The 26,262-nt window shown below is 46.5% G+C and overlaps 1 protein-coding gene across 1 annotated transcript in view; it reads left to right on the top strand.

The window, feature by feature from the left end:
- Positions 1 to 26,262, top strand: part of LOC115468191 (protein sel-1 homolog 3-like) — a 159,108-nt gene that overhangs the window by 90,212 nt on the left and 42,634 nt on the right. The window contains exons 13-18 of the mRNA XM_030199729.1: positions 638 to 776; positions 9,175 to 9,318; positions 14,098 to 14,303; positions 18,124 to 18,303; positions 21,938 to 22,057; positions 23,684 to 23,824. Coding sequence (XP_030055589.1) covers positions 638 to 776; positions 9,175 to 9,318; positions 14,098 to 14,303; positions 18,124 to 18,303; positions 21,938 to 22,057; positions 23,684 to 23,824 — 930 coding nt within the window. The remainder of the gene's footprint in view (positions 1 to 637; positions 777 to 9,174; positions 9,319 to 14,097; positions 14,304 to 18,123; positions 18,304 to 21,937; positions 22,058 to 23,683; positions 23,825 to 26,262) is intronic.

Here is a 26,262-nt window from a genome sequence, read left to right as displayed (position 1 = left end):
ATGACTGTAGCTGCTCTTTGCTGCCCCCTTGCTGCAGGTTGAAGTATGCTCTGATGGTTGATTTGAGTTTGTGTGGCTGTGAGGATGGACTGCTTTTGCTATGACTGTAGCTGCTCTTTGCTGCCCCCTTGCTGCAGGTTGAAGTATGCTCTGATGGTTGATTTGAGTTTGTGTGGCTGTGAGGATGGACTGCTTTTGCTATGACTGTAGCTGCTCTTTGCTGCCCCCTTGCTGCAGGTTGAAGTATGCTCTGATGGTTGATTTGAGTTTGTGTGGCTGTGAGGATGGGCTGCTTTTGCAATGACTGTAGCTGCTCTTTGCTGCCCCCTTGCTGCAGGTTGAAGTATGCTCTGATGGTTGATTTGAGTTTGTGTGGCTGTGAGGACCGACTGCTTTTGCTATGACTGCAGCTGCTCTTTGCTGCTCCTTTAAAACTGTTGCTGTAAGTGACTACCTAGTCTTGTCTAATGGTTGGGCCGGCCCTTTGGACATCCTGCCCTCCCTGTGGCATCAGCACCCTCTGTCCATATAGACCTTTTCCTATTGCATTACAATAACGAGGAGTTTCCTCCGTGTCTTATGTGTGCTCTGCATTCTCTGTTCACCCTGATATCCGTCTTCTCATTGTGCCTCGTAGGATTCGGAGAGCATGTTGCCGGATCTAATTAAGAGCTTGGACTTCAGCCGCTGGTTTGCCAAGTGCAGCATCTTTCAAGAGGAATGCCTAGAGCGGCTGGAGGTGTACAAGCTGGAGGCAGAGTCTCTGGAACCAGAGAGTAAGGCAGTGTTTTTTTATAACCTGACACCTCCCCAATTTCATCCTATATCAGCACCTCTGGGTGTCTCTGCTGCTGTCTTTATAAAGGGCTGAGTGCAAATCTGAGTGCTTGGCAGTGTGTGTTTATTACTAAGCATGCCTACGTACCTGTAACTAGGTATTTGTGCCATAGAGGGTCACGTGTCTGTGAGTGTGGCCTGCATAGATACCATAATGACCCAACTTAAGCTCAACAGCCCACCCATACAACTTTGCTCTGATACTGATACTGACTTTGACACCGATTATCCCCTAGACCCCATCTCCCTATCTCCTTATACTCACCCCCAAATCTTTTCTTCTCCATCTCTCCTATACCATATCCCTCCCAATCCCTACTGCTTTTGCCTACCCTATCTTTGTTTACCTTCCCTTATCCAATTCATTTATTTTAAAACCTCACTATTATTATGTTTATATTCAGCTTGTAATATTTCTCCTTACAAGACTCCTGTAATTCTAGTTACTATGTAAGCCGCAATGAACCTGCTTTGTGTGGGAAAGCGCGGGGTACAAATGTAATAAATAAATACATATATTTGTTATTTGTTGCATTTGTACCCCACATTTTCCCACCTATTTGCAGGCTCAAAGGCGATTGCCCAGTCGGTTGATAACAAATACAGGTTGTATAGTGATCGAATGAGGTATATGCGGAGGATCGGAAGGGATGAAGATTGCGTGATGTCCGGTACGATCATTAGTCATGTTATGTTCCTGAGTGAAGAGGTTTACACGAGGTCGTTGGGGTAGGCCTTTTTGAAGAGGTTGGTTTTTAGTGATTTCCTGAAGTTCAAGTGGTCGTGGATTGTTTTCACAGCTTTTGGGAGCCCATTCCATACTTGTGCGCTTATGTAGGAGAAGCCGGATGTGTGAGTTGTTTTGTCCTTTGCAATTTGGGTAGTGTAGGTTTAGGTATGATCTTGATGATCCGAATCTGTTTCTTATTATATAAAGAGAGAGAACCCCCCCCCCCCCCCCCCCCCCCCCCCCCCCCCCACACACACACACACTGAAGTATCATAAAACACAGAAGGGGCCACATGAAAGACCCAGATTCCGTTTCTGGCCCAGGTCTTTTGGTTCCTGGGAGCTCTAGCCATGGCTCAACAGTGACATCTAGTGGTTAGACAGGGGAATTGTGGTTGTTGTTCTAATGACTGGACTGGACTTAGTGAGAAGGAAGATAAATCTGGAGAAAACCACAGGTAAATTTGAATAAAAGTTCATAGCACTATAATCCAGCAGAGGCAAGTTCATCATGAGATGGAAAGGTGAAGGACTGGGAGGAATCTACCAGGCCAGAAATATCCCTTCCCCTCCCCCAAAGACAGCCAAATTCAAATAAGGGGCAAAATTATTTTATTTATTTGTCGCATTTGTATCCCATATTTTCCCACCTATTTGCAGTCTCCGGTGTTTACAAATACAGAGTGATGTTGAGATGAGAGAAAGTTCATGTGGGGCAGCCACATAAGGTCGTTGAACAGTGGGAGAGTTGTGTTTTGTGCATTCTGAATTCTAGTGTTATTGTGTTGCAGAGATCAGGCATTTGTTGGGTTGGTAGGGTATGCCTTTTTAAAAAGATAAGTTTTTAGTGTTCTCCGGAAGCGTAGATGGTCGTACGAGATTTTCATGGCTTTTGGTAATGCGTTCCACAATTGGGTGCTTATGTAGGAAAAGTTGGATGCGTAGGTTGATTTGTACTTGAGTCCTTTGCAGCTTGGGTAGTGCAGATTTAGGTATGTTCGTGATGATTCGGATGTGTTTCTCGTAGGTAGGCCGATCAAGTCTGTCATGCATCCTGGGGCTTCACCGTAGATAATCTTGTGAACCATTGTGCAGATCTTGAAAGCAATGCGTTCTTTAATTGGGAGCCAATGTAGTTTTTCGCGGAGGGGGTTTTGTGCTTTTATATCGGGTTTTACCGAAGATAAGTCTGGCTGCCGTATTCTGAGCGGTCTGGAGTCTTTTTAAGGTTTGTTCTCAATGGGGCACAGTTCCTTGCACAGTGTAGACAGAGATTGTATTCCTGTTTTGTTTTTCTTCAAGGTTTTGCTTTCCAGTAACTCTTAAAACGGAAAAATAGTTTAAGCATAAACTTGTAACAGAAGTGCTGGGGGGGGGGGGGTTGACTGAATATTACGAATATTACATTTAAAGAGTAATTTTATCAACTGGAATAAGCTCTCATCGATTATAGAATACTGGCTACTGCAATCTGCTTCTTGCTGGCTTCCCACTTAGTCACCTCTCCTCTTTCCAATCGGTTCAAAACTCTGCTGCCCGTCTCGTCTTCCGCCAGGGTCGCTTTACTCATACTACCCCTCTCCTCAAGGCGCTTCAATGGCTCCCTATCCGTTTTCGCATCCTGTTCAAACTTCTTCTACTAACCTATAAATGTACTCACTCTGCTGCTCCCCAGTATCTCTCCACACTCATCCTTCCCTACACCCCTTCCCGTGCACTCCGCTCCATGGATAAATCCTTCTTATCTGTTCCCTTCTCCACTACTGCCAACTCCAGACTTCGCGCCTTCTGTCTCGCTGCACACCCTACGCCTGGAATAAACTTCCTGAGCCCCTACGTCTTGCCCCATCCTTGGCCACCTTTAAATCTAGACTGAAAGCCCACCTCTTTAACATTGCTTTTGACTCGTAACCACTTGTAACCACTCGCCTCCACCTACCCTCCTCTCTCCCTTCCCGTTCACATTAATTGATTTGATTTGCTTACTTTATTTTTTGTCTATTAGATTGTAAGCTCTTTGAGCAGGGACTGTCTTTCTTCTATGTTTGTGCAGCGCTGCGTACGCCTTGTAGCGCTATAGAAATGCTAAATTATAGTAGTAGTAGTAGTAACACTGGCACTTGTGCATTTCATTGGTATCAGTAATGCGTATTTGCACACAGAAGTTCTGTAAAGTGAGCAGTAATATTGCTTAGGATGTAAATGCAAGTGATGTGTACACATGGGTGGGGCATGGGCGTGTCACCAAAAAGCACCTGCAACTTATACAATGCTATGGTGCACTTAGGGTTCCAGCCTCTACCAGCCACTGATCTGCCATAAGTGCGCAGTCCTATCTTTCATTAAGCAAACGCGTCTTTTCGCTAGTATTCCGTGGTGGCTTAGGCATGCCCTGAAGCTGTTATAGAACTGTGCTAAGAGTGCCCCATTGTTGTGCCGACATCTTGGTTCCCATTTATAGAATTGCCACCATAACCTTTGAGAATAAAAGTTCTACAGGGGGTTCCCGCCATATTGTGACCATTTCCCTTACAGAGGGAGACTTTATATCCATAGCTTAAGGGGTCCTTTAATAAGCTATGGTAAAAGGAGGCCTGCTGGAAAAGAAATGGCTGTGCCGTTAATGAACCACTTGCCGCGTAGCAATTTCTGGGGGGGGGGGGGGGGGGGGGGGAACACCACCACCCATTGAGGTGGAGGTAAGGACTCCCATGCTAACACCCCAGGCCACACCCTCCCTATCTTAGATAGCCTGAAAATACTCGGTGTTACAATCAACTCCAACCTTACACTTGAGAGCCAAGTGAACTCCACAACCAAGAAACTGTTCCACTCAATGTGGAAACTTAAACGCCTAAAACCTTTCTTCCTGAGGGAAATATTTCATAACCTAATACAATCAATGGTACTAAGCCATGCAGACTACTGCAACGGAATCTACTACTACTTATCATTTCTATAGCGCTACTAGACGTACGGGATGTACGTCTATGCGGGATGTAAAGAACAACTCACAAAGAAACTCCAGACCGCTCAAAACACAGCAGCCAGGCTGATATTTGGTAAAACAGGATTCGAAAGTGCCAAACCCCTCCGAGGAAAACTGCATTGGCTCCCAATCAAAGAACGTATTACCTTCAAAATATGCACCCTGGTCCACAAAATTAGCTACGGCGAAGCCCCAGGATACATGACAGACCTCATAGCTCTACCAACCAGAAACATACTCAGATCATCACGAACATATCTAAACCTCCACTACCCAACTTGCAAAGGACTCAAATACAAATCAACTTATTCATCCAGTTTCGCCTACATAAGCACACAACTATGGAATGCAGAAAACCTACGACCATCTAAACTTCAGGAAATCACTAAAAACCAACCTGTTCAAAAAGGCATACCCTACCGACCCAACATAAATGCCCAAGATCACAAGGAGCAGCAGTGGGATTTGAACCAGCCACCTCTGCATTGCAAGACTGGTGCTCTAACCACTAGGCCACTCCTCCACTTTATTAAAAGGACCCCTAAGTGAAAAGCACTATTCTCTCTAAGCTGAGTTGGAGTCCTCCACTTACAGTCCTGCCAGTGGGTGGCGCTGTTTCACTATTACATTTTCAATAATGAGGGACAGGCAAGCTCTGCAGGACTCCAGGGAACCTGCCTGTCCTTAGTGACTGAAACACAATATTAAAGCACCATAAGTATATAAGTACAAAAGTGTTACCATACTGGGACAGACCGAAGGTCCATCAAGCCCAGCATCCTGTTTCCAACAGTGGCCAATCCAGGTCACAAGTACCTGGCAGAAACCCAAAGAGTAGCAACATCCCATGTAGAACCCCAAAGAGTAGTAAGATTTCATTCAGAATCTCAAGTACATAAGTACATAAGTGTTGCCATAGTGGGACAGACCAAAGGTCCATTAAGCCCAGCATCCTGTTTCCAACAGTGGCCAATCCAGGTCACAAGTACCTGGCAGAAACCTCAAAGAATAACAAGATTCTAGAATCCCAGAGTACCAACATTCCATGTAGAACCCCAGAGAGTAGCAAGATTCCATTCAGAATCCCAAGTACATAAGTACATAAGTGTTGCTATACTGGGACAGACCAAAGGTCCATCAAGCCCAGTATCCTGTTTCCAACAGTGGCCAATCCAGGTCACAAGTACCTGGCAGAGACCTCAAAGAATAACAAGATTCTGGAATCCCAGAGTAGCAACATTCCATGTAGAACCCCAGAGGGTAGCAAGATTCCATTCAGAATCCCAAGCACATAAGTACATAAGTGTTGCCATACTGGGACAGACCGAAGGTCCATCAAGTCCAACATCCTGTTTCCAACAGTGGCCAATCCAAGTTATCATCCCCACTGGCAGCAATGCATTTGGAAGACTCCAGCTCAGCTTAGAGGGAACAATGGTCAGGAGGCCAGGTAGGGGTTTGTTTTGAAGCTGTTCTATAAAGACGCTCAGAGAACATGATTAATTAGCAGCATAAAAGCAGCTGGAATTGTGGCTGAAATGCTATCATGGTGGTTAACACTGACATAGAGGTGATATGAATACACACGCCTGACATAGGTATGTGTATGTAGATAGATGTTTTATACTTCATGACCTTATCTGCGAACATGCCTTCACCCGGACTGAGAGCAGGTACGCCCCTCCTTGTCAGAGTATGTACTTGCATGTAGAGTAAATTTAAAAGAGGTCTTTTATGCATCTATAACAGCATTAGGTGTGAAAAATTCTTTATGAAATGCCTCCCTTATTTCTTCATTGAAAAGCACCATTAATTCTGAGGTGGGCTTTGGTTTATCAAGGAGCTGTCCAGACACAGGTGCTGAATAGCACAAAAATGCCTACTTTCAAAGGTGGAGAAAACTGAACCCTAGCTTTAAAGGAGACCATTCCAGGGGTGGGGGTGGGGAATTCATGCATTGATGCACACATCTGCCCAGCAGAAAATGGACACGGAAGACCTATGCAAAATATACAAAAATGGTATGGGATTTGCGTTGCAAACCGTACGAGGAGAGACTTGCTGACCTGAACATGTATAGCTTGGAGAAAAGGAGAAACAGGGGTGACATGATACAGACATTCAAATATATGAAAGGTATTAATCTGCAAACAAACTTTTTACGGAGATGGGAAGGTGGTAGAACTAGAGGACATGAATCGAGGTTGAAGGGGGAGCAGACTCAGGAGTAATGTCAGGAAGTATTTTTTCACGGAAAGGGTGGTGGATACGTGGAATGCCCTCCCATGGGAGGTGGTGGAGATGAAAACGGTAATGGAATTCAAACATGCATGGGATAAACACAAAGGAATCCTGTTTAGAAGGAACGGATCTATGGAATCTTAGCGGAGATTGGGTGGCAACGCCAGTAATTGGGAAACAAAACCAGTGTTGGGGGCAGACTTCTACGATCTACGCCCTGATCGTAACTGAATAGATACAGATGGGCTGGAGTGTTTAAGAGGCTTTGATGTTAGCTTCAGAACTTTTAGTACAAGAACAGTGCTGGGCAGACTTCTATGGTCTGTGCCCTGAGAATGGCAAGGACAAATCAAACTCGAGTATAAAGTATCACATACCATGTAAAATGAGTTTATCTTGTTGGGCAGACTGGATGGACCGTTCAGGTCTTTATCTGTCATCATTTACTATGTTATTATGCATACACTGTACCTTCCATAGCTCACAGCTAATCTTGAGTGCATCGGGGTACAAAAGCATTCAGTGTGGGTAAGTGAACATTTCTTTCTAAGCTCACACCCCTTCAGATAGACACAGAAAACCTTGCAGAACATCTCTGCTTCAAGAGGTTCAGAGAGTTACTGGGTGTTCTTGTTTATTTGTATCTCAGAGGGTTCACCGACGGAGAGATGGAGTATTCCCTTTATCAGCTTTCCTCTTCCATAGATCCCAGCTGCTTGTGACCAGTCAGAGCTCTGAAAAGTTGAGGAAAAAAGCACTGATGACACTTGGAATTCAGCGGCCACCTGCCATTACAGATTTACACATGGATAGGAACAAGACATTTCCCTGTTCTAGAAGATGTGCTCCGGGGCATAGGGGTGTGCATTCAGTTGAAATGACATAAGAAACATCAATACAGCAAGATGGAGAGGGTCAAAGTACACAACACACAGTGAAAAAAACAGCACCAAGAGCCTTTAAAGTTAGGACTAGTCTTAATTCATGGACCCAACACGGGTCGGGTTTTGGCGAGCAGCACCTGCATCAAGAGTCATCTGAGGGAATGAACCCAAAGTGAGGGTTAAAACTAATACAAGGATCGAGGATATCTAGCCTTGAGCACTCTTGATTGGCGTTCTCAAAAGAAATAGTGGCAAAACATTTCTTTTGAGAAACCTGATCGAGAGTGCTACAAGGCAAGATATCCTCCCTCACGTTGGGTTTATTATTATTTGTGGTTATTATATTCCCTCAAATGATTCCTGACAGAGGCACTACACGCCAAAACATGGCTAGTGTTGGGTCCATGAATTGAAGACTAGTCCCAACTTTGAAGGCTCTTCATGATAAGAAACATCAACAACATATCTCATGTCATTTCAATGTCAAACAAAAACAAGCACAACATTTCTGTTTTTTTGTTTCTTGTCAATAGTGCAACGTCTTCCAGAAAGAGTGTGACCTCTGTCCCAAAAATGTACACATGTGAACCATTACACATACGTGAACAGTGTGCACATATGTGAACTATCAGAAAAGAGGTCACCCTCTTTTTCATAAGAGTGTACACTCTTTCCAGGAAAGCGTACTCTCTTAACAACATTGGTGCCACAACATAAGGTTGAAAGAACCCCTAAACAAAATGAACATTCCTGGAAATGACATGAAAATGTTCTGGGTCCACACCCCTCACAGGTCAATGTGAGTGAGACCTAACCCACCAGCCCAGGAGGAAGCTCTGTTATCTCTGCTATTAAATGCTGCCCGGGAGCTGACTTTAGAAGCAAAGATTGATGATGGCTTAGAAGACGCTTGGTTGATTCCATCTTATGCTCATTAGATACAATCACTGGAAAGAGCCTGATATCAAATTATGAAGGTCAATGAGGAATTCCCCCTTGAGAAGGGATAGCAAGTGTCTTCTCAGTGAGAGCCACTGCGAGTCATCCCTTAATCCTGCAAGATACTGTAGGATAACATGGTTGGGAAAACCATCTCACTCCCTTATGCTCTCCATCCCTCATCTCATTGTGACCCCAGAGAGGTCAAAGGGAAGAATGGATTCAGGTTCTCATCTCAGCCCCTCACATGCTGCACTATGATCTTAGCCAAAAGAGACCAAGACTGTCACCTTGATGTCAACTGATATTGTTTCCCTTGTGTGTGAAGTGTTTCTGTGTTTATTGGTGTAACGTATGCTGTTTGAGACACCTCTTACAGCTTTTTAGTGCCACTGCTTGTAAGACAAGTGTGAAAGGATTGTGTGGTGCCTCTAAGCCCTGTTGAAATGCACTGAATTGGATCACTTTGATCTTGCTAATGCTTAACAAAATGCGAGATGACTGGCTGGCTGTAATCCATCTTGGCATGTTCTCGTTCTCTTCCCTTCTCCTAGAGACCTGTGGCACCGTGTACTGGGACTATACCATCCGGTATAGTGACATCCCTCCGGGACCCCAGTGTTCAGTTTGGGAGGCGCCCCCCCCACCGCGACGAGCAACAGTTTCCAAGCTCTTGAAGGCCATGGTCTTGGAGCAAGGTGAGCTTTGTGTCAGGGATCCCAGAAGAAGCCCTTCTCACCCTCAGAACCTGATCCGTAAGGAAACAAAGGGTTGAAGGAACCTCTTTCTCTACCTACTGTGTATGTTCTGCTGAATAGTTCCTGATGGTGCCAGTAAATAATATTGTGCCTCCAGGGAAAACATTACCTGAAAAACCCTTTGTACAGCCTCACTCCCTAGCTTACAAGAACGTTTTAACCCTTATAGGTGTAGCAGTTATTTCAATATGAGACCAGTATTAACTTGCCCTATGTCAGTTACACCTGGACTTTCTGATGATACATTGAAACCCTCTGCTCAGTGTGCAGCGGCGGCTAAGAAAGAAAATAGAATATTAGGAATTATTAGGAAAGGAATGGAGAACAAAACGGAGAATATTATAATACCTCTCTATTGTAATACTAAATAATTTATGGAATAATAACATGTTGAAACCGAGTATTAAGGTTTTAAGGGTCCTTTTATCTGGTGTTTTAACACTAGAATCACATGTGAACTCACTCATTAGGAAATCTTTTTTTGAGGGGGAACTTGGGGGTACTGAGTACCGGCACCTTTTCCATTGTCTGCTAAAATTGACCCATGGTCCCCAAGTTTTAATGAAAGAGCTCAGGCTCTACACACCAATTCTGCCTTGTCATAGATTCTGTGACTGGTTGCAGGGTGCCTGGCTATTGTGGGGTGGGTTCCTTAGTGATCACCCACCTCCCCCCCCCAGTTTAGCATTTGAGTACTGACACCTTTCTTGCTAGAAAAAAATGCACTGGAAAAAACTTAGAGAAATCCATAATTTGTTTGATAGTCATACATTCCGATTGGGCCGAAATTGGGTGGCGGAGCAGGTGGGGGGAAGAGGGGTTGGTGGTTGGGAGGCGAGGATAGCGGAGGGCAGACTTATACGGTCTGTCCATAGCCGGTGATGGGAGGCGGGACTGGTAGTTGGGAGGCGGGAAGTACTGCTGGGCAAACTTGTACGGTCTGTGCCCTGAAAAAGGCAGGTACAAATCAAGGTAAGGTATACACATATGAGTTTATCTTGTTGGGCAGACTGGATGGACCATGCAGGTCTTTTTCTGCCATCATCTACTATGTTACTATGTTACTATCCACCTTATAATTGAAAGAGAAAAATGCCTAGATTTCGACCCAAATCGGGAGATAGACGTTTATCTCACAAAAATGAATAAATCGGTATAATGGAAAGCCGATTTTGGACGTTTTCAACTGCACTCCATCGCGGAAGCGTACAAAGTTGATGGGGGCATGTCAGAGGCGTGGTGAAGGTGGAACTGGGGCGTGGTTATCGGCCGAGGAGAGATGGACGCTTTTCGCCGATAATGGAACAAAAGTATGCGTTTGTAGCTAGAATTTAGGGCACTTTTCCTGGACCCTGTTTTTTTCCACGAATAAGGCCCCAAAAAGTGCCCTAAATGACCAGATTACCCCCAGAGGGAATCGGGGATGACCTCCCCTGACTCCCCCAGTGGTCACTAACCCCCTCCCACCACAAAAAATGATGTTTCACAACTTTTTATTTTCACCCTCAAATGTCATACCCACCTCCCTGGCAGGTCCCTGGAGCAGTTGTTAGGGGGTGCAGTGGACTTCAGGCAGGTGGACCCAGGCCCATCCCCCCCCTACCTGTTACAATTGTGCTGCTTAATGCTTAGTCGTCCAACCCCCCCCAAACCCACTGTACCCACATGTAGGTGCCCCCCCTTCACCCCTTAGAGCTATAGTAATGGTGTAGACTTGTGGGCAGTGGGTTTTGAGGGGGAATTTGGGGGGCTCAACACACAAGGGAAGGGTGCTATGCACCTGGGAGCTCTTTTACCTTTTTTTTTTGTTTTTGTAAACGTGCCCCCTAGGGTGCCCGGTTGGTGTCCTGGCATGTGAGGGGGACCAGTGCACTACGAATCCTGGCCCCTCCCACGAACAAATGCCTTGGATTTATTCGTTTTTGAGCTGGGCGCTTTCATTTTCCATTATCACTGAAAAACAAAAACACCCAGCTCACAAATTGTCGAATAAAACATGGACGTCTATTTTTTTTCGAACATACGGTTCGGTCCGCCCCTTCACGGACCCGTTCTCGGAGATAAACGCCCATGGAGATAGACGTTTTTGTTCAATTATGCCCCTCCACATATGATTGGTTGTTCAATGGTTTCTTTTGTCCATTCTGGGACTATTGTAATAGTATTTATGCAGGTTGTGAAAAGAATCTTTTGAAGAAAATTCAAACCGTTCGGACAGACAGAAGGATGCTTAATTTTTTCAGTTCACAAATGCGATAGAGTCTTCCCTTTATTGCAGGACCTCCACTGGTCACCAGTGGTGGCACGTGTCCAGTTTAAGGTCTGCATAATGGTTTATAAGATTCTTCATGGGTTAGTTCCAGCTTATCTGACAAACTGGGTGCAGACCGCTGCTAAAAAGCAGAGGGTCTGCGAGACAATTTATAACTCTCATTATCCCACTCCCAGTAAGCTGAAATCTAAGACTAGCTTCTCAGCCAGCCTTCTAGATCAAGCGCCAGCCATTTGGAATTTGATTCCATTACATTTGAGAAAAATCCAAAATTATTTTGTTTTTAGGACATTATTAAAAGCATTTCTTTTAAAGAAATTTCTGCCCCCAAATTGAGTAGGCTGTCCCTGTTTTTGGCAACTGTTATTGTAGTTTATATTCGATTATGCTTTGTTTGCGCACAGAGGGGGAGGGGTCTTTTACAAAGGAAGAATGGCAGCCCGATATGGAAAAATGGATTGAAAAATTCTCTTTGCCTTTACATGACGAAACGAGGGAAACTTTAATAAAAATTGATTTCTAGTAGATCTTGAAATAAAGTTGTTTTAAAAAGTAAGATGAATGCCTATTGAAAAGTGATGTTAAAAATAGCAGGACAATAATTATGCACAAAGTGATCTGTGAATTTAATCCATCATCTACTATAATAAAAAGCACCTCCAACGTTCTGAAGCTGACTCCGTGGCTTCAGTGAAGGGTTCGTCACATTCGTAAGTCTGTCACATCTCTCTGCCCCGCCCTCGCGTCAAAACGTGATGACGTTGAGGGTGGGTAATCAGAAGGCAGGACTGAGGGAACAAACTCGAACGCTGGAGACGAGCAGGCTAGAGACGGCCAGGGCTTTCAATAGCGCCGCCGCTTTGACGGAGCTAATCTGGGGACACAGTACAATCGCTGGGTGGCTGGAGGGGGGCAGGGGACAGAGGAGAATCGCAGGGTGGCTGGAGGGGGGGGCAGGGGAGAGAGCAGAATCGCTGGCTGGCTGAAGGGGGGGGCAGGGGAGAGAGCAGAATCGCTGGGTGGCTGGAGGGGGGGGGCATGGAAGAGAGGAGAATTGCTGGGTGGCTGGAGGGGGGTAGGGAGAGAGGACAATCACACACACTCTCTCTCTCTCACAGACACACTCGCACCCAGTCTCACTCTCTCTCTGTCACACACACACACACACACACACACACTCACACGGTGCTGCTAACCACGCAGAGGAGGGGGGGGGGGAGAGGCAGGGAGTCCTGAGACCACAGGGGAGGAGAGGGGAACGCAGAGGGGGACGGGGGCCTGAGACCTGAGAGGGGGGAGAGGATCCTGAGAACAGAGGGGAGGGGATCCTGAGACCAGAGGGGGGGGGAGGGGGCCCTCATACCAGAGGGGGAGGGGGAGGGGGTCCTGAGACCACAGAGAGATCTCTGTCACACACACACTCTCTCACACACACTCTCTCACAGTCAGTGTCTTTCTCTCACACAGTCTCCAGCACTATGTCTCACACTGTATCACATTCACTCTCTATGTGTCACACAGTCACTCTCACACACTGTCGGTCTCACACACTCGGTCTCATATAGTCTCTCGGTCTCACAGAGAGTCTGTGTATCGCACACATACTCTCACACTCTGTCTCACACACACTCTCTCTCTTTCACACACAATCTCTCACACACAGTGTATCTGTGTGAAACACACTCTCTCTCTCACACTCACTGTGTCTCACATATGCACTCGCACACACTCTCATTCAAACACACACACTCTCATTCTCACACACATACTCTCTCTCTCCCAGACACACTCACACCCAGACTCACTCTCTCTCTGTCACACACACACACACTCGCACATTCACTCTCTCTTTCTCACACAGTCACTCTCACACACACTCTCTCAAACATACACACTCCAAGGAAAACCTTGCTAGCGCCCGTTTCATTTGTTTCAGAAATGGGCCTTATTTACTAGTACATCATAAGTTAAAAAGATGTGTTAAAAAAAGTAAAGAGGTGGCAATTGATAATATAACAATGGGTATGAATAAATAAATAAATAAATGACAAAGTGATACAAGTAAAAATGAACGTTTTGGATCCTGTATTTCATCACAGGAGAATAAACTGTAGTTTTGGAAATTGTTCAAGCCCTTGGACTTATTGGCCACTCTTGGACTAGTCTTTGGTGTCGTCTACCTTTTTGCTTGCTGTTTGTGTTTTGTGGAAGTTTTGTTTTCCCCCTTTTTGTTGCTTTTGGGAACGGGGGTAGGACAATTTGGTGGAAGCTGACTGGTGGGAGAGGCGAGTAAGGGTTGAGACTGGCTAAGGTAGGGTTGGAAAAGAGTGTTTATTTTATTTATGCGTTCTTGGATCCCACTGTTATCCAAAAACAAGTTTCGGTTCAAAGCGGCTTACAGCGCTGACAATCGGTTCTAATTTTTATCGTTTCTCTCATGTTGGTAGGCGTACGGCTGCTGAAACATGAACTCCTGGGCCTGGAACTGTTCCGCACATTTGAGAAAAGGGTGACGGGCCGTGGGGGCACTGCCCGCATCAGGAAATTGATACCTTTGCTGCTCCAGGCTGGCTGCCTGGGCTTTCATCGGGCATACTTCCTCACATCTGTCTTGTACCAGACTGGATTTGGGCTGAAAATAGACCACATAAAGGTAGAGTACCTGAATTTAATCCACTTCCATTTCCAGCTTACCGGAAGAAATCCAGCTTTACAGAGACAGATGGAATCATCCTAGAAGGTAAAAAGAAAGCAGTAAGTAAAACTGTGATAACTGATACCAGAGTGTTCTAGAAGGACTCAAATGGACAGTTCCAATGTCATTTGCTAGACCACTTATTATTTCCTCATGGAGTCCTTTTACGAAACTGAGGTAGTATTTGCACATGTAACACAAAAAATGGATGTGAATTAACTGCAAAGCTTGGGTGGCCCATGCAGCGGTCATAGGATACACAGCTTATGCATGAGCATCATGTTACATGTCTGGACCCACAGCACAGGACCTTGCGCTAATGGCCTGGGCATGTAACATGGTGGCTGTGCATTAACACACAACATGGCAGCAGCCTGTCTGTAGCTTGGTTCCTTCCCCCCCTCCCCAACTGAGACACATGACTCCCCCAAAGCCAATCTGGAACCCTTGACCCTCCAATCCACAAATCCCAACCCTCCAACGACAACCTGATCTCCTGATCCACAAACCCCCACTCCCTTTTAATAAGTTTCACCCCTGACAGGCCTCTAAGGTTAAGGGTTTTCTATCTTCCATCACCCAATTTGCACCCCCAAGTACTTAACTGGAGGTCAGCATTGGTGACTTACAGGTGAATTGTCGAAAGAGAAGAGTGCCCATTTTCCGACACAAATCGGGAGATGGGCGTCCTTCTCACAAGGTCGCCCAAATCGGCATAATCAAAAGCCAATTTTGGGCGTCCTCAACTGCTTTCCGTCGCGGGGACGACCAAAGTTCACAGGTCGTGTCAGCAGTGTAGCGAAGGTGGGACTGGGGCATGCTTAGGAGATGGGCATCTTCGGCCGATAATGGAAAAAAGAAGGGCGTCCCTGAGGAACACTTGGGTGACTTTACTTGGGCCATCTTTTTTCACGACCAAGCATTAAAAAGGTGCCCAAACTGATCTGATGACTACCGGAGGGAATCGGGGATCACCTCCCCTTACTCCCCCAGTGGTCACTAAACCCCTCCCACCATAAAAAAGTTTAAAAATACTTTTTTGCCAGCTTCTATGCCAGCCTCAAATGCCATACTCAGGTTCATCGCAGCAGTATGCAGGTATCTGGAGCAGTTGTAGTGGGTACAGTGTACTTCAGGCAGGCGGACCCAGGCCCATCCCCCCCTACCTGTTACACTTGTGGTGGTAAATGTGAGCCCTCCAAAACCCACCACAAACCACTGTACCCACATGTAGGTGCCCCCTTCATCCCTAAGGGCTATCTATGGTGGTGTTGTACAGTTGTGGGTTTTGGGGGGGATTTGGGGGGGCTCAGCACCCAAGGTAAGGAAGCTATGCACCTGGGACCTTTTTCTGAAGTCCACTGCAGTGCCCCCTAGGGTGCCCGGTTGGTGTCTTGGCATGTGAGGGGGACCAGTGCACTACGAATGCTAGCTCCTCCCATGACAAAATGCCTTGGATTTGGCCGTTTTTGAGATAGGTGTCCTCGGTTTCCATTATTGCCGAAAAACGGGGACGACCATCTCAAAAACGACCTGAGGATGACCATCTCTAAGGTTGACCTAAATTTCATGATTTGGGTGTCCCCGACCATATTATCGAAATGAAAGATGGACGCCCATCTTGTTTCGATAATACTGGTTTCCCCGCCCCTTTACGGGGCCGTCCTGCGAGGACGCCCTCATGAAAACTTGGGCACCCCGTTCGATTATGCCCCTCTTAGTGATCCTGGGTGGCAGTGAGCTTCCTCTACTGCCAACTAGGTGGACACCATAATCCAAGATGGCACTGATAACCCCTAGGAGTAGTCTTGCAATACTACTGATAAGGATCATCTTTTCATACAAGAGGAAGAGGTAGAGGTCATCAGCCCCATTTTAGATTAGAAGAATGGTCTAATGTTTGGCAGTTAAAATTTAATGCAATGAAGTGTGGAGTGATGCACATGGGGTGTAGAAACCTAGAAGAGTTGTATTTGCTAAGGGGCGAGAGACAGATAAGCACAGATCAGGAGAGAGACCTTTGGGTGATAGTGTTGGAGGATCTTAAGGAGGCAAATCAATGTGAGAAGGTAACGGCTGTAGCATGAAGGAAGCTAGGCTGCACAGAAGCATATCCAGTAGAAGAAAGGAGGTAATTAATACCTCCATTCTTCTATTGGATATGCTTCTTTGTACGAGTCATTGGTGAGGCCCCGTTTAGAGTATTGTGTTCAGTTTTGGAGGCTAGATCTTGCTAAGGGCATCAAAAAACCTTGAGGTGGTTCAGAGGAAGGCAACAAAAATGATATGGGACTTGTGCCAAAAGACATATGAGAAGAGACTTGAAAACCTCAATGTGTGTCCCCTAGAGGAAAGGAGGGATATGACACAGATGTTTAAATATTTAACAGATATTAATATGAATCTTTTTCAGAAACAGGGAAGCAGCAGAACTAGAAGTCATGAGTTGAGCTTGCAGGTGGGAGACTTAGGTGCAATGTCAGGACATACTTTTTCATAGAAAGGGTGGTGGATGCCTGGATTGCCCTCCTATGAGAGGTCTTGAAGACAGAAACGGTGACAGAATTCAAGAATGTGTGGGATAAACACAGAGGATCACTATGTAGAAAAAGATTGAAATCCAATTAAAGCAAAACTTAAATGACCTCATAACTGTAGTGAGTTTTGACGTCAGTTTCAGAAGTTAGGAAGTAAGAACATAAGAGTAGCAATACTGGGTCAAACTAATGGTCTAGCCAACCCAGTATCCTGTTTCCAGCAGTGGCCAAGCCAGATCACAAGTACCTGGCAGAAACCCAAACCGTGGCAACATTCCTTGCTGCAAATCCCAGAGCAAGCAGCTGCCTCCCCGTGTCTGTCTCAATAGCAGACTATGGACTTTTCCTCCAGGAATTTGACCAAAACTTTTTAAAACCCAGATATGTAACTACTGTTATCACATCCTCCTGCAACAAGTTCCAGAGCTTAACTATTCTGAGTGAGAAAATATTTCCTCCTATTTCTTTTAAAAATATTTCCGTGTAATTTCATTGAGTGTCCCCTAGTCTTTGTACTTTTTGAAAGAGCAAAGAATCGATTTACTTCTACTTGTTCTACACCACTCAGGATTTTGTAGACCTCAATCAAATCTCCCCTCAGCCGTCCTTTCAGGGATCGGATGGGGGTTGTTCCTCCCTTTCAGTTGCTGATATATAAGTTCCCCAGAGTTGGCGAAACATGGCCCATGTTGGGAGCCATGGATGTTAACATAACGATATTCAGTTAATGGAGTCACAGAGTGATCTTGCAAATAAAAAGTCTTACACCGCTCCGGGGCTCGCACCAGAACCTACATAGCAGCATCTCCTAGACGATGAGAAGGAAATCTTTCACAAAAAAAGAGTTTTACAAGCTAAGTAACCTATAATTTTGAAGACTCTAATTTTGTGATCATCTAGAGCGGATATACAGGATAGGAGGCAGGGAGTGCTATGATGGTGTGATGGTGTTGTTGCATTGCTCGAGAGTTCGGGACGCTGTAATACACCAAAAAAATAAACTGAGCACAATTGACAATTTTAAATGCAAATGTGATTTAATTTTTCTAAACGTATATAAAGTTTAGTTTTGACTTCACATATACAGTTATTGGATGGTTTCTTTACTATTTTTCAGTTTTCTGATTAGAAACTGAATTTTTCTTAAACCCAGAATATTTATTGACTTATTGTACAATTTTTAATGATTGATTAAACTGCACAGCCTGAGCAAATGTCCTCTCTCTCTCTCTGTTCCAAAGGCCCTACGGTACGTTCTGATTGCTGCCCAGGCAGATGAGCGTTTGTCTCAGATGTATTTAGGTCACAAGCATCACTTGGGAGTGGATGGCTTCCCGATGGACCATGACCTCTCTTATGCCTACTACTCCAACATTGCGAAGCAGACCATGGAGGACAGACTACAGCCGAGCAGGAATCAGGTACCGCTGTGGCACACGTGGTCCTGGCAAGAATATTTCCCAGTTCTCTAGACAGTTTGCTCTTTAGTAACAGTAACCTAAAGAAGTCCTTAGCCCAAGACAGCTGAGATTTGAAGCCATGTCTGTCATAACCACCTCTATGGTCTGTATCAACGCTAGTGATCAATGCATGTCCTCCCTTCTTCTCCTTGCTCTGTCCATCGTATTAATGTCAGTGATGCTCTGCCGCTCTTCACATTTCTTACTCTAATTAATGGACCGTCATGGACTCTATTACCCTCCCCCTCTATTCCCTCATCCCTTGTAATTACTATCCTTCCTGTTTACCATACTATGATGTGTTTGTTTATTTAATGGATTGGCGATTGCCTTTACGGTTTGATGTTAGCCACATTGAGCCTGCTAGTGTGTGGGAAAATGTGGGGTATAAATGTTATAAATAAACAAACAAATAATCTCTATCAGTGGCAGAGATTTCTGTGGGGTTAATTTTCAAAGGGTTAAGGTATCTGACTTTGGGAATAAGGGGGTCAATATTTAAAGTGATCAATTGGACAGGAGAGGCTCCTACCCAATGCTCCTCCTTCCCACCTGACCCCCCCTCCCTCAAGGCAACATAACCCCCTTCCTTTTTCCACCTATCCGACCTCCTGAGAACCCCTGGTAATTACTCAGGAGGCCTCCACGGTGGTATGGTGGGTCGCCGCATTTAATACTTTCAGGGCATGGTCTTTTGAGTGATGCCAGTGATTGTGTTTTATTTATTTATTTGTTGAATTTTTATCCCACATTTCCCAACCTATTTGCAGGCGCAATGTGGCTTAGATAGTACCGTGATGGCGAACGCCAATTCCGGTATCAGAAATACAGAGTGGTAATTGCGTTAAAGTTCTTGAGTAACAGAGTGTCTTATGTAGTTGAGGAGGAAGAATGAAGTGTCCTGTTCTGGTACAAGTTTTGTTGTGTTGCAGGGTTCGGGTGTTTAGGTTGGATTGTTGTGATACCTTCTTGAACAGATTGGTCTTTAATGATTTCCGAAAGGTTGCTAGGTCATGCATTGTTTTCGTGATGTTTGGTAGTGCATTCCATAGTTGCGTGCTTATCTAGGAGAAGCTGGATGCATATGTTGATTTGTATTTTAGTCCTTTGCAGCTTGGGTAGTGGAGATTTAGGAATGTGCATGCTGACCTGTTTGTGTTTCTGGTTGGTAAGTCTATGTAGATCAGGGCCTCGCCGTGAATAATTTTGTGAACCGGGGTGCAGATTTTGAACGCGATTCATTCCTTGATTGGGAGCCAATGCAGTTTTTCACATAGGGGTTTGGCGCTTTCGTATCTTGTTTTTCCAAATATGAGTCTGGCTGCGGTGTTTTGGGCAGTTTGAAGTTCCTTCATAATTTATTCTTTACATCCGGCATAGATTGCATTGCAGTAGTCTAGGTGACTTAACACCATTGATTGTACCAGGCTGCGGAATATTTCCCTCGGGAAGAAAGGTTTTACTCGTTTCAGTTTCCACATTGAGTGGAACATTTTCTTTGTTGTGCTTTTCGCTTGGCTTTCTAGCGTAAGGTTTCGATCGATGGTGACTCCGAGACTTTTCAGGCTGTCTGAGACAGGAAGAGTGTAATCTGGGGTGTTTATACTGGTGGGTTTGTACGTATTGTATTGTGATGATATCATGAGACAACGTGTTTTTTCAGTGTTGTTTTAATTGAAATGCATCTGCCCACGAGTTCATGATTTGCAGGCTAAGTTCGATTTTGTTTGTGATTTCTGTTCGATCGTGTTTGAACGGGATGTATATCGTGACATTGTTTGCGTAGATGTAGGGTTGTTTTAGCAATGTGGCAGCCGAAAAAGCAGCTGTTTGTGTAACTGCCTTATACTTGTTATACTGATAGACTCAAAAAATTATTAGTATTGTTATCGTTACTGCTTTTCCTACCATCTCTATGCTGATGACTCCCAAATCTACCTTTCTACCCCTGATATCTCACCTTGCATCCAAACCAAAGTTTCAGCGTGCTTGTCTGACATTACTATCTGGATGTCTCAACGCCACCTGAAATTAAACATGACCAAAACCGAGCTTCTCATTTTCCCCCCCAAACCCACCTCCCCGCTCCCCCCGTTTTCTATTTCTGTTGATGGCTCTCTCATTCTCCCTGTCTCCTCAGCTCGAAACCTTGGGGTCATCTTTGACTCTTCTCTCTCCTTCTCTGCTCATATCCAGCAGATTGCCAAGACCTGTCGTTTCTTTCTTTACAACATCCGTAAAATCCGCCCCTTTCTTTCCGAGCACTCTACCAAAACCCTCATCCACACCCTTGTCACCTCTCGTTTAGACTACTGCAATCTGCTTCTTGCTGGCCTCCCACTTAGTCACCTCTCCCCTCTTCAGTCGGTTCAAAACTCTGCTGCCCATCTCATCTTCCGCCAGGGTCGCTTTACTCATACTACCCCTCTCCTCAAGACCCTTCACTGGCTCCCTATCCGTTTTTGCATCCTGTTCAAACTTCTTCTACTAACCTATAAATGTATTCACTCTGCTGCTCCCCAGTATCTCTCCACACTCGTCCTTCCCTACACCCCTTCCCGTGCACTCCGCTCCATGGATAAATCCTTCTTATCTGTTCCCTTCTCCACTACTGCCAACTCCAGACTTCGCGCCTTCTGTCTCGCTGCACCCTACGCCTGGAATAAACTTCCTGAGCCCCTACGTCTTGCCCCATCCTTGGCCACCTTTAAATCTAGACTGAAAGCCCACCTCTTTAACATTGCTTTTGACCCGTAACCACTTGTAACCACTCGTCCCCACCTACCCTCCTCTCTTCCTTCCCGTTCACATTAATTGATTTGATTTGCTTACTTTATTTATTTTTTGTCTATTAGATTGTAAGCTCTTTGAGCAGGGACTGTCTTTCTTCTATGTTTGTGCAGTGCTGCGTATGCCTTGTAGCGCTATAGAAATGCTAAATAGTAGTAGTAGTAGTAGTGCTATTGAGCTGTGCATTGTTAAGTCATTTAGGTTTGAGGAGCTCTTGCATAGTGGGAGAAGGCAAGAGCGGTCCCTCTCCACATCTGCCCCGTCAGGCTTCAGGTGCAAAATGGCACCCACTGACCCTTGCCTGTAGTCTTGCGGTACTACACTAGGGGTCAGTATTCCATATAAAGGCAAATTGTAAGACTGACCCCCCCCTAACAGTAGTACTGCAAAGCTACCACCAGAGGTCAGTAGGCAGGTGGGAGGAGCATCAGAAAGTCTTTGTTGCCTTTGGGGGGGGCATTGGGAGTGGTGTTGGGTGGCTAGGAGGAGCATTGGGGGATGTTTGTTACCTTTGGGGCCAAGGGGATGTTTGGGTGTTGATTTGGATTAGAGGGTGAATTGAAATGGGGGGGGGGGGGGGGGGATTTGATGACTTCACAGATCCCCTTAAATGGGTCCTGGCTGATATTCAGCTGAGACCCAGATTATGTGTCTTATGTAGGTCCTGGCTCAGCTTCTTTAGGCTAATCTAGGCAAATGAGTGTTAGGGACTAGCTGAAAATGCTCCTAAAATACAGGCACCTAATTTAGGAAATAAACATTTTTTGAAAATTGCCCCAGTGTATCTTTATTTCTGTCCCCACAGTCTTTCGTTGAATACGTTCGGCTGACAGATGAGGAAGCTCTGAAGGTGCAGACGAAGGAGAATGCCCACCTCTTCATTTGGCTGAGGTACCAGGCAAGGCAGGGCGTCTCTTCGGCTCAGGTACTGCTGGAGAGTGGGACGTGCAATGAGTTGTTTCACCACTCGGGGAGCTGCTGATACATCAGTCTGTGTCAGTCATTTTGTCCCCTGTAGCCCCTATTAGGTTTTGAACTGTTCAGCACTAGTGAATACACAAGACATGGGACTAACGTGAAATAAAGCTGATGTGGCATGTTTGATACATACGTTTGGAATCTCTCCTGTAAAAAGGCGCTTCAGGGGATCCTGCGATTACCCTGAGGCCTGAAAGAGAGTCAGTGGACTAAAATACAGAACAAGCAGTGTTTGCACTAATCCATATGCAGTGAATTCACAGGAGCCAGACGTGCAGGGCAGGGGCGTAGCCAGACTTCAGCGGTAGGGGGGTCCAGAGCCAAGATGAGGGGGCACATTTTAGCCCCCACCCTGCCCCCGCCATTGCCGACACCTCCAACAACTTTGACCCCCCTTGCCGACGACCCTCTTGACCCCCCCGCCCGCTGTCGCCTACCTTTGCTGGGGGGGGGGGGGGGGGAACCCAACCCAACCCAACCCAACCCAACCCCCGCCAGCCGAAGTCTTCTTCCTTCGTTTGGTTTTTCAGTCTCACAGAAACAGAACCAGGACGTCAGACTGAGAAATCAAACGAAGGAAAAAGATTGGCTGGCGGGGGTTGGGGTCTCCTGCCAGCAAAGGTAGCAGGTGGCGGGTTGGCGGCGGGAGGGGGTGTTGAGAGGGTCACCGGCAGGGGGGTCCAGGGCCAAATCTACGGGAGCCCAAGCCCACGTGGCCCCATAGCAGCTACGCCCCTGATGCAGGGTATGTCCATCACAACTGGGCTGCATACAGACTCCACATTTGCAGTGAATTCACAGGAGCCAGACATGCAGGGCAGGGGCGTAGCCAGACTTCAGCGGTAGGGGGGTCCAGAGCCAAGATGAGGGGGCACATTTTAGCCCCCACCCTGCCCCCGCCATTGCCGACACCTCCAACAACTTTGACCCCCCTTGCCGACGACCCTCTTGACCCCCCGCCCGCTGTCACCTACCTTTGCTGGGGGGGGACCCCAACCCCCGCCAGCCGAAGTCTTCTTCCTTCGTTTGGTTTTTCAGTCTGACGTCCTGCACGTACAACGTGCAGGACGTCAGACTCACAGAAACAGAACCAGGACGTCAGACTGAGAAATCAAACGAAGGAAAAAGACTGGCTGGCGGGGGTTGGGGTCTCCTGCCAGCAAAGGTAGCAGGTGGCGGGTTGGCGGCGGGAGGGGGTGTTGAGAGGGTCACCGGCAGGGGGGTCCAGGGCCAAATCTACAGGAGCCCAAGCCCATGTGGCCCCATAGCAGCTACGCCCCTGATGCAGGGTATGTCCATCACAACTGGGCTGCATACAGACTCCACATATGTAGTGAATGCACAGGTACCAGACATGCAGGGTTTATGTGTATCCCTCACATGCAAGGTGTATGCAGGCTCCACACGTGCAAGGTTTGCATAGATCCCACACATGCAGGAAGCATTCAGGTGGTTAACGCTGGCTGGTCCAATGTAAGCAGAATTCATTCTGGTGTCCAACATGCAGGTCCCATATATGCAAAGATCACATCTTCCAAGCATTGTCCACAGCTCATTTGTTCTGTTGTTCCAGCAAGCAGTCAGCAGGATGTTGTTCTGGGGGCAGCAAGGCATCACCCCCAACATGAAGGCTGCGGTGAAGTTATATGAGAAAGGCGCGATTCAGCTGAAAGACCCTGTCCTGATGTATGACTATGGCATCGTCCTTCTGCGGGTGAGCACAGATGAACTTAGCACATGGGGACGAGCTTTTGTTTGGGGCTCAGTAGCTGTAGGAAGGAGGAAAGCTGGGGTCATTCCTATATGGCACTGGGGTAGTACATTAATGAAGGACAATAAGTACATTGCACACAATGATTGATAGAATATATGAACAAAATTTTAGTACCAACCACTCAGCTACTCTACCCCAAATTGCCCCAAAAAATCTCTCACCCAGATGCCTCAACTGTCACACTATGGTAGGAAAGCCCCACCCAGTGCATCCCAGGATGCATTGGGCAGGGCAGTGTACCGCCATTTTGAAGGAGGTGCTGGAAGAGGAGGGAGTGTGCTACTCTTTCCTCCATCACAGAGGTACGAGGGTGGGGAGTTAGCCTGTAGACCACCAGGGCAGGTTGGGATTTGGGTTAGCAGTGCTGGTCTGTCCCAGTTGCTTTCTTATCAACCTGTCACTGGCAGTATTGGTCCATCCCATTTACTGTCCTATCCTGCTGTCACTGGCAGTGCTGGTCTGTCCCATTTGCTGTCTTATCCTGCTGTCACTGGCAGTGCTGGTCTGTCCCATTTGCTGTCTTATCCTGCTGTCACTGGCAGTGCTGGTCTGTCCCAGTCACTGTCTCATCCACCTCTCACTGGCAGTGCTGGTCTGTCCCAGCTGCTTTCTTATCAACCTGTCACTGGCAGTGCTGGTCTGTCCCATTTACTGCCTATCCTGCTGTCACTGGCAGTGCTGGCCTGTCCCATTTGCTGTCTTATCCTGCTGTCACTGGCAGTGCTGGCCTGTCCCATTTGCTGTCTTATCCTGCTGTCACTGGCAGTGCTGGTCTGTCCCATTTACTGTCCTATCCTGCTGTCACTGGCAGTGCTGGTCTGTCCCATTTATTGCCTATCCTGCTGTCACTGGCAGTGCTGGCCTGTCCCATTTGCTGTCTTATCCTGCTGTCACTGGCAGTGCTGGCCTGTCCCATTTGCTGTCTTATCCTGCTGTCACTGGCAGTGCTGGTCTGTCCCACTCACTGTTTCATCCACCTCTCACTGGCAGTGCTGGTCTGTCCCAGTCACTGTCTCATCCTACTTTCACTGGCAGTGCTGGTCTGTCCCAGCTGCTTTCTTATCAACCTGTCACTGGCAGTATTGGTCCATCCCATTTACTGTCCTATCCTGCTGTCACTGGCAGTGCTGGTCTGTCCCATTTGCTGTCTTATCCTGCTATCACTGGCAGTGCTGGTCTGTCCCATTTACTGTCCTATCCTGCTGTCACTGGCAGTGCTGGTCTGTCCCATTTGCTGTCTTATCCTGCTGTCACTGGCAGTGCTGGTCTGTCCCATTTACTGTCCTATCCTGCTGTCACTGGCAGTGCTGGTCTGTCCCATTTACTGTCCTATCCTGCTCTCACTGGCAGTGCTGGTCTGTCCCATTTGCTGTCTTATCCTGCTGTCACTGGCAGTGCTGGTCTGTCCCATTTACTGTCCTATCCTGCTGTCAGTGGCAGTGCTGGTCTGTCCCATTTACTGTCCTATCCTGCTCTCACTGGCAGTGCTGGTCTGTCCCATTTGCTGTCTTATCCTGCTGTCACTGGCAGTGCTGGTCTGTCCCATTTGCTGTCTTATCCTGCTATCACTGGCAGTGCTGGTCTGTCCCATTTGCTGTCTTATCCTGCTCTCACTGGCAGTGCTGGTCTGTCCCATTTGCTGTCCTATCCTGCTGTCACTGGCAGTGCTGGTCTGTCCCATTTGCTGTCTTATCCTGCTCTCACTGGCAGTGCTGGTCTGTCCCATTTGCTGTCTTATCCTGCTGTCACTGGCAGTGCTGGTCTGTCCCATTTGCTGTCTTATCCTGCTCTCACTGGCAGTGCTGGTCTGTCCCAGTCACTGTTTCATCCACCTCTCACTGGCAGTGCTGGTCTGTCCCAGTCACTGTCTCGTCCACCTCTCACTGGCAGTGCTGGTCTGTTCCAAACACAGTCCAACAAAAGGAAAGATGAACTATCCCACAAAAGTCAATACAAGCAAGCCAAGGGGTGGGAATGAACAAAGTATGAACCAAGAAAAGTTGAGCAAGTCTTTATTATATAAAATGCATTCACTTGAAAGCAGCACAACAGGGAACATAAGAGGCTTCTGTATAATAGTGCTACAGCTATGAGCCTTGGTCCCATGCCCAGCTTTGGTTCACTTCACTGGAGTGTGGACTCAACACGATCTGTGTTTCGGCCTATGCCTTCGTCAGGAGTCCAGACGCAAAGCCAAGAAAACCAAAGTGCTGAGGGTAACAAATAAATGCTGAGGATTAGAACTGAGACACAAAACAGATTTGATCTTGTATTACGTTTTCCCTTTTTTTTTTTTTTAACTTATATACGGGGCAGTACTGAAATGGAGTTATGTGAATACGAGCAGTTGCTACCCAGGTCGCTCCAGGGGCACTTAC

Source organism: Microcaecilia unicolor, chromosome 4 (genome assembly GCF_901765095.1).
Source record: "Microcaecilia unicolor chromosome 4, aMicUni1.1, whole genome shotgun sequence".
Lineage (NCBI taxonomy): Eukaryota > Metazoa > Chordata > Amphibia > Gymnophiona > Siphonopidae > Microcaecilia > Microcaecilia unicolor.
The sequence above is the reverse complement of the archived record's forward strand: the minus strand, read 5'-3'. Positions and strand labels throughout refer to the sequence as shown.